This window comes from Protobothrops mucrosquamatus, unplaced genomic scaffold, assembly GCF_001527695.2.
Source record: "Protobothrops mucrosquamatus isolate PMUCROS unplaced genomic scaffold, P.Mucros_1.0 scaffold167, whole genome shotgun sequence".
Lineage (NCBI taxonomy): Eukaryota > Metazoa > Chordata > Lepidosauria > Squamata > Viperidae > Protobothrops > Protobothrops mucrosquamatus.
Window position 1 is genome coordinate 509,029 of NW_015386529.1, and position 8,025 is coordinate 517,053.

Here is an 8,025-nt window from a genome sequence, read left to right on the forward strand (position 1 = left end):
TAAGCTCCACCTGATTCTAAAACAACTCTGGTGGCTCACAATATAGCAAAACCAAATAAAAGTTAAAATACAAATGCAACACAAGATGAATCTACAGATGGACACTCCACACAAAAACATCTACGAAACACATCCCACAATCCAAGTCCTGAGGAAATAGTCAAGTCTTTAAGGCCTTCAGTAATACTACCTCACGGATCTTGGGAAATCGGGGGAGCTCATTTCAGAGAGCAGTGGCCACAACAGAGAAGGCATGATTTCTGGGTCTCCAAGACAATACTGTTTAATCAAAAGTACCGGAGTGTACAAATTCTTTTGATCCATACAGAAAAGATGGGAGATAGGCAGTCCCTCAAATAACCTGGCCTTATGCAAGTTTAGACTTTGTAGGCAACAACCAGGACCTTGAATCACACCTGGAAGTATACTAGAAATCAGTGCAGCTTTCAAAGTGGAAAGGTCACATAACTGTACGAAGAGATGCCCATAATTACCTGCGGCATTGCATTCTGGACTAACAGAAGCTTCTGAATGGTCTTGCAATTAAAGTAGTTGATCCATGAGACAATTCCTCCCCTATCCAGAACTGCTTAGGTTGGGCTTGAAAGATACAATTGGGTATCATATTTATGCTGATATCAAAATCTAAACTGGTGGATGATCCAATTCAGTGGTTTTATGTCATTATTAAACATGAGGAAAACACCAACCCTTGTGGTATTCCACAGATGAGGGAGCCACCTGAACTTGTGCTGAAGCAAGAAGAGAACCACCATAAAATGATGTCCCCAATTCCCAATCCCTACAGCCAATTCAGAAGGATTCTGTGGTTGACTGTATTAAAAGGCACTGAAAATCAATGAAGACAAGGATGGATGGATTTATTTATTTAATTTTTATCCTGTCTTTATTATTTTTATAAATGACTGAAAGTAGCCAAAACACATAATACTCCTTCCTCATCCTATTTTCCCCACAATAACAATTCTGTGAGTTGGGTTGGGCTGAAAGAAAGTGATTGGCCCAAAGTCACCCAGATGGCCTAAGGTGAAACTAGAACTCATGGTCACCCAATTTATAGGAGTACTTTAATCACTGGAGGATTGCAATAATGAGCCACTAGAGGAGTTTGGGAAATGCAATGCAGGACCAGGAATTATAATACAGGTACTTTTCAGCTTATGACCACAACTGGGATCAGAATTTCTGTTGCTAACCAAGGCAGATGTTAAATAAGCCATGCCCAATTTTATGACCATTTTTGGCATAGTTGTTAAGCTAATCACTGCACTTGTTAAGTGAATCATGCAATCATTATGTGAATCCAGCTTCCTCCGTTGACTTTGTTAGAAGTTGGCTGGGAAGGTCGTAAATGGCAATCACATGACCCGAGGACACTGCAAATGTAATAAATACATGCAGGTTGCCAAGTGCTCAAAGTTTGGTCACATGACCATGGGACTGCTGCAACAGTTTTAAGTGCAAGGACTGGTCGCAAGTCACTTTTTTCAGTTCCATTATATCTTAGACTGATAGCTGAATGAACAACTGTAAGTTGAGGATTACTTTTAGTCAGATATCGAGCATAATTATGATTTGCCTAGAAAATAGTGTTCTTTTTCAATCCCCAAATTTTATTGTCAGCTAAGTGAGTGTAGGATAGCTTTCTTAAATTAGAAAGCACTCGTATAATAAAGTCATCAATATGTACTACCTAATTTCAAATCTGCATTTTTCTTTTCTTTTTTCTGAAGTTGCATTTGCAAGCTTATTGTCAATAAAACTAGAATACTTGTCACTTCAAAGTTGGAACACTTAAAGATAGCAGACAAGATATTGATTCTCCATGAAGGAAGCTGTTATTTCTATGGAACATTTTCTGAACTTCAGGATCAGCGACCCAACTTCAGTTCTGAGCTGATGGGATGTGATGCTTTTGACAATTATAATGCAGAAAGAAGAAATTCCATTCTTACAGAAACACTGCGGCGTCTCTCTGTTGATAATGATGGCATGGCTTCACGAAATGACATGAAAAAAACATCTTTCAAACAAACTTCAGATTTTACTGAGAAAAGGAAGAATTCTGTAATGAATCCACTAAATTCTAGCCGCAAGTTTTCTCTCATGCGAAAAACATCATTGCAGGTCAATGGTAAGGAAGACGGTCTTGGAGAACCAGTAGAAAGAAAGTTGTCTTTAGTGCCAGAGTCTGAACAAGGGGAGGCAATTCTGCCTCGCAGCAATGTATTAAATTCAGGACCCACATTCAGAGGGCAGAGAAGACAATCTGTACTTAATTTAATGACCAGAACATCAATTCATCCAAATCAAAGCATTTACAAAAAAGGCAGCATATCAGTCATCCATCAATCTTCTGAAGCAGACATTTATGGGAGGCGTTTGTCTCGGGGCAGTCTGGTAGAAATAACTGAAGAACTTAATGAAGATGATTTAAAGGTATATATTTCAAGTTATTATAGCTAAATGGTTGTCAGTGGTCCTGTTTCTTGGACACCCAGCTTGGTAGTGCAAGATAATATTTCCAATTCAAAGAATCATTAGCTTTTAGTTTAATATGCTGATACATTTATTAAGAAAATGTGTACAAAAAAGGATACATTAGGGGAAATTGCATTTGGAAGTGTCCTTTCATTTTTAATATTGAATGATCCCAAATAGGACATTCTGTTTCAACTACAATAGCAATACATAAGGAGAAAAAGCAAAGGGAAGTATTCCTCTTGCTTTTAAAGAGCTGTGAATATGAACGAATAAGAGGGTAAACATAAAATTCTTAAGCACATTATTGTCTAAAACAGAGGTGTCAAACTCGCACCATCACATGATGTGTCATGAGGTATCGTGACTTTTTTCCATTGCCGGCAATGCGCTGGGTGCAGTTTCGGCATGACACATCCAGCCTGCGGGCCGGCAGTGACACCCCTGGTCTAAAAGAAAGCTGGAAACCAAAATTGTAAGCATGTCTCAATAACAGGAATTCTCATGAAAACCAATAGCAGTAAGATCTAGGCTTATACTGGTGATAGCAGGAGGGTACAAACGAGAAGTAATTTTATAGAACAGTCTAATTATATTCTCAATTATTTTGCCAGGAATGTTTCTTTGATGATTCGGACACTATGAATACAGTCACCTCATGGAATACATACTTCAGATATATAACCATCCACAAAAAATTGATTGTTGTGTTATTTATATGTTTTATTATTTTTGTAATTGAGGTAAGAATATAACAATAAATTCTATTTTAAAACAAATTGCTTATGTGACAATTGTAAATAAAAGCTTTTTCATTTCATACATGCTGTACAAGATGTATAGAAGAACAGAGATCTAATGAAAAAAGAATGATAGCAATTTCCTTGCTTAATTACCTTAATTGGGATGGAATTTCCATTGCTAATTGATTTGGTCATTAGGTGAAACATCATGTGACTGCATTGCTTAGCAATGAAGGTTCCAGTAGTTCCAGTTGAGATCATTAGCCAGACTCCTCTGCTATGTTCACCTCCACCTCAAGTTCCCCACACTCACCCATTTTGCCCTTTATCTGTGCTCTTTTGGCTCTTTTGCACTCTGTTGCCACTCCCATCTGTATCCCCTGCCACCCCTAGTTGACTTTCACTGTTTTCTTCCTCCTGTTGCTGCTGAGGCATGCCTGGTCGAAGTAACTGCTGGACCTTTGCAGAGTGTTTGTGAGGCCTCCCCAAGGCTTCCCTAAAGCTTTTTTGCAGCCTTTGCTGGGGGCACCACAATAGCTATAAATTCAAGCATCAGCCATAACTGCATTCATTTAGCACTGTCTTAAATTTGAACAGTTGCTGAATAAATAGTAGTTAAGCAAGGACTGTCTATATAACAAAAACTTACCAAATGTATTGATTCTTGTATTATTTTACAAGTTTATTTATTATTTATTATTATTTATGTTAAAAGATTTCTATGGCTAGCCACCTTAAAACAACTCTTGGCAGCTCCCAGCAATAAAACTATAAAACAATTAAAACATATAAAAATCAAAACCTCATCACCTCAAATGTAAATTTCCACTATGTTAGCCTAGACACCAGTATGTTTTGATACTATAACTCAGTGATGGCAAACCTTTTAGAGACTGCGTGCCCAAAAACTGGCCCCGCCCCCACTCCACCCCCTGCCCCGCCCCCACCCCATCTGCCCGCAGGGCCACTCACCGCCTCCAGGGCCTGCTGCAGATCGCCCAGGCAGCCCAGCAGCACCATGGCAGCCATGCCCTCTCCCCGCGCCCTGCAGCATCAACTGTGTGCGATAGGGCGTGAGGGCAGAGTCTTGTCTATGCTGCCTGACTGCCATGTTCTTGGCTGCGCTGCTCCACGTGGGCCACGCTTGGGGGCGACTCTCCTCCAGGGCGGCTGCTGGTGAGGGGGTCGCGGGGGGAGGCAAGGCTGGGGCAACGGCACGTGTGCCCACAGAGAGGGCTCCGAGTGCCGCCTCTGGCACCAGTGCCATAGGTTCGCCACCACTGCTATAACTTTTTAAAGGAGTGATCTCCAACAATATGCATGCAGAAACATAACATAATATGTTACAAAACACATTCACTGGACAAAATAAAATACAGAAATATATACATTGGGAGAAACAAATATGAAAACATATATAAATTTGATTTTGACTTTTTTTAAAAAACCAGCAAACTAATGTGGAAACAGGAAGAAATATGATTGGGAAAATAAGTAAAATTGAAATTAACAGATGCGTCCAATTTCCAAGGGGTACTTCAACAGGCTTGTGTAGATAATAAAATTACAGCACCTGAAATAATTTCCTTGTACGGTATTATTAAATTGTTATTTGGCAGTTCTATTTTATAATTGGTCACTTTATAAATTAGAGTAACACTTCAGCTGACTTTATACATCTTACCATCAATATGTGAAATTAGACATTTTATAGAATGCATAGGAAATCTATAGAATGCCAAAAATGGGACATCTAAGTATGAATTAACTATCCATTTTCTATTTTTAGGTGGCTGCTTCCCTGTTTGGGGTATTGTATATCAGTAGGTGAGTGTTTATAGTACAATATTAAAGATTTGTGTGTGTTATATAACTGTAACATTTCAATGGGGCTAAGTTTTAATATTTAAAGCCAAGCTAATTATCGCACACCCAGTTAGATGGCAGCACATGATGTTCTTTGATCTCAACAAGCTAAGAATGGTCTACTTAGTTGGTATGCTAGGAAATGCCCAGAACAGGCAATGCAAGGAAGTTGAAAAAGACATATCAGAAGATGATAATGGAAAACCATTTCCATTCTATTGTCATGGATATCCCATGGAGTCATCAGGAGTCGTGAACTCAAAGGAGATTTTATCTGTTAGTCATAATATTAAATGCATAAATACAATTAACAAAGAGTTTGTTCTGTGATATCAATGATGCTTTTGGAAAGGTTGAACAGAAAAACAATTTCTCTCTTTCTTTCCCTGCCATAAAATGATAAAACTGCTATTTCTATTTCTCCATTGGCACCAATTGGACTCCCTTTAATTTATTCCTACATTTCAAATTTTCATTTGGCTGCTACTTACATTTAAAAAACATCACTTTTAATCCAGCCCTTCCTTAGTCCTACATGGATAATTCATTATTAAATGCTACAGCCCAATTCCGCACTTTTAAAGTTTTCTGTCCTATCCAATTATTCTCTACTAAAAATAAGTTCTTTGAATTCAATGGGATTGTTCCTATGTAAATGTATAAATAACAGCTTTCCTGTTATCTTTTTTTTTGGGACAGAAATATTTTTATCAAGTGTCATAGTATAATAAATGAGGTATAATGCTAACAACAACCAATTTTGATGTCTTATAACTTTATAAGACATCAAAATTGTTGTTGTTATCATTATTCTTTGCTCCTTTTCAAATGCCTAATCATAATAAATTCAAGTTATATCCCTTTAAACAATCATTTTTATCAAAACTGCATTCTCAAAAACTATTAAATTGTGATTTCAGTATTTCAGTATGACATATCATGCTTTTAAGAAATGAAACTCAGTATGTGACTGTAAATTTATAAATGACTATAAACTTATAATAATATGAGTTTGTGTCTGTTTTATAGTTCTGCTCTTTCACCTCACCCGAATAAAACAGAATCAACAAAAAATCATTCCTCTGATGGACTGGAGAACGGTGCAGTTATTGTTACTGAGACTAGCAGCTTTTATATCTTCTACATTTATGTGGGTGTGGCAGATACCTTGCTAGCCATGGGGATCTTTAGAGGCATACCCCTAGTACATACTCTTATAACAATTTCTAAAACTCTTCACCGCAAGATGCTTCATGCAGTACTTCAGGCTCCTATGTCGTCCTTCAACAAACTCAAAGCAGGTAACTAAAACTGACTCAATATGCAATAATTTTTATATGCTTAGTTTAGGCAAAGAAGACGCTTATGATTTACTCCATCATTCAAAATTTGCAAACATGCTCAAAACAAGTTGCAATAATCAGTTTTTTAAAAATCCAAAAATATTGGAGATAGACATTCAGAAACCATCTTTGATGGAGGATATACACTGGATATTTAAGAATAGAAGGCATTAATTCTTAACTGAGGTCCATTACTAGCTTTCACACATGTTTGCATATATTAGCATTAGCATTAGATCCTGTCATGTTGGGCAGCATGTATGCATAAGTATGGCAAATTTAAAATGCAACAAAGATATCATAAAATAAAGCATTTATAGCAAAGGCATTTGCTAGGCATTTAGGGCAGAATGGGACAATTTGGCATAGCCAGCTTGGCACGGCCAGCTCACTGCCGCCAGCTCGCCACCACCAAGTTGCTTCTGCCAGCTCACCTCTGTCTCTGCCTCTGACAACTTACAACCTCTAAGTTGTTGCAGGACAACATGGCCAATTTGCTGTGGAGACAACTTGCCATGGGCAGCTGGAGGTAGCATTGGGTGGGCAGGCAAGTGAACGGGAGGAGCTTGACGCGGCAGTGGCAAAATGTGTATGAAAATGGGACATGCCAGGCCTCCACCTCCCTGCTGCCTGCCTTGCCCATTGCTGGAAAATGGCCTGAACATTGCCACTGCCCTCTAACAGCCCAAACTCTGAACAGCTAAGAGCTCAGTGCAGTGGAGGTGTGTGAAAATGGGACGCTCCCGGCTGCTGCTGCTCTGCACTCTGCCCACCCACTCGTTTTCCCATGTGCCCATCTCTCCAGCTACCCTTGTTGAGTTGTCTCTGAGGTGAATTGGCTGTGTTACAATGTCCTGCAATGACTTGATGGTATGAGTTGGCAGAGGCGACTTGGTGGCTAGCTGGCGGCAGTGAGCTGGCTGCACCAACCTGGCCGCATCAAGTTGTCCCATTCCATCATAGAAAGTTTAATTTTAAAAAATTAAGTAAGCATACTTTTCACAAGTGAGGTTTGATAAAAATAGAAGCAATTATTTCTGAACATTGTGATAAGTGTACTAGGTGAGGAGGAAACAATTGGTGAATCTGATGCTTGCTTAAACTCATCTATGATGTCAAATATTTATTTATTTTATGTTGTTTATACTCTGCCCTAAGTTTGAAGGACTCAGCAGCATACAGTAAATAGAGCCAGTTCCATCTAGTGGTTAAGGCACCAGGCTAGAAACCAGGAGACTGTGAGTTCTAGTCCCACTTTAGTCATGAAAGCTGATTGGATAATTTGGGCTTGCCACTCTTTCCCAACCCAACCCACCTCACAGGGGTGTTGTTGTGGAAAAGAGAAAGAGGAAGGAGTAATATATACCAAATATCCTACCAAATATCTCCCTTCGACCAGTCCGCTCCCACAGAGAGGGCCTCCTTAGGGTGCCGTCGGCCAGTCAATGCCGGCTGGCGACCCCCAGGGGGAGAGCCTTCTCTGTGGCAGCTCCTGCCCTCTGGAATGACCTACCCCCCGACCTACGTACAACTACGGACCTGCGCCTCTTCCGCCGAGCCTTGAAAACCCA

The 8,025-nt window shown here is 39.4% G+C and overlaps 1 protein-coding gene across 1 annotated transcript in view; it reads left to right on the forward strand.

Annotated features, from left to right (window-relative positions):
• CFTR (CF transmembrane conductance regulator) overlaps positions 1 to 8,025 on the forward strand; it is a 103,692-nt gene that overhangs the window by 47,855 nt on the left and 47,812 nt on the right. Inside the window, exons 15-18 of the mRNA XM_015813550.1 lie at positions 1,755 to 2,460; positions 3,117 to 3,245; positions 5,035 to 5,072; positions 6,141 to 6,412. Coding sequence (XP_015669036.1) covers positions 1,755 to 2,460; positions 3,117 to 3,245; positions 5,035 to 5,072; positions 6,141 to 6,412 — 1,145 coding nt within the window. The remainder of the gene's footprint in view (positions 1 to 1,754; positions 2,461 to 3,116; positions 3,246 to 5,034; positions 5,073 to 6,140; positions 6,413 to 8,025) is intronic.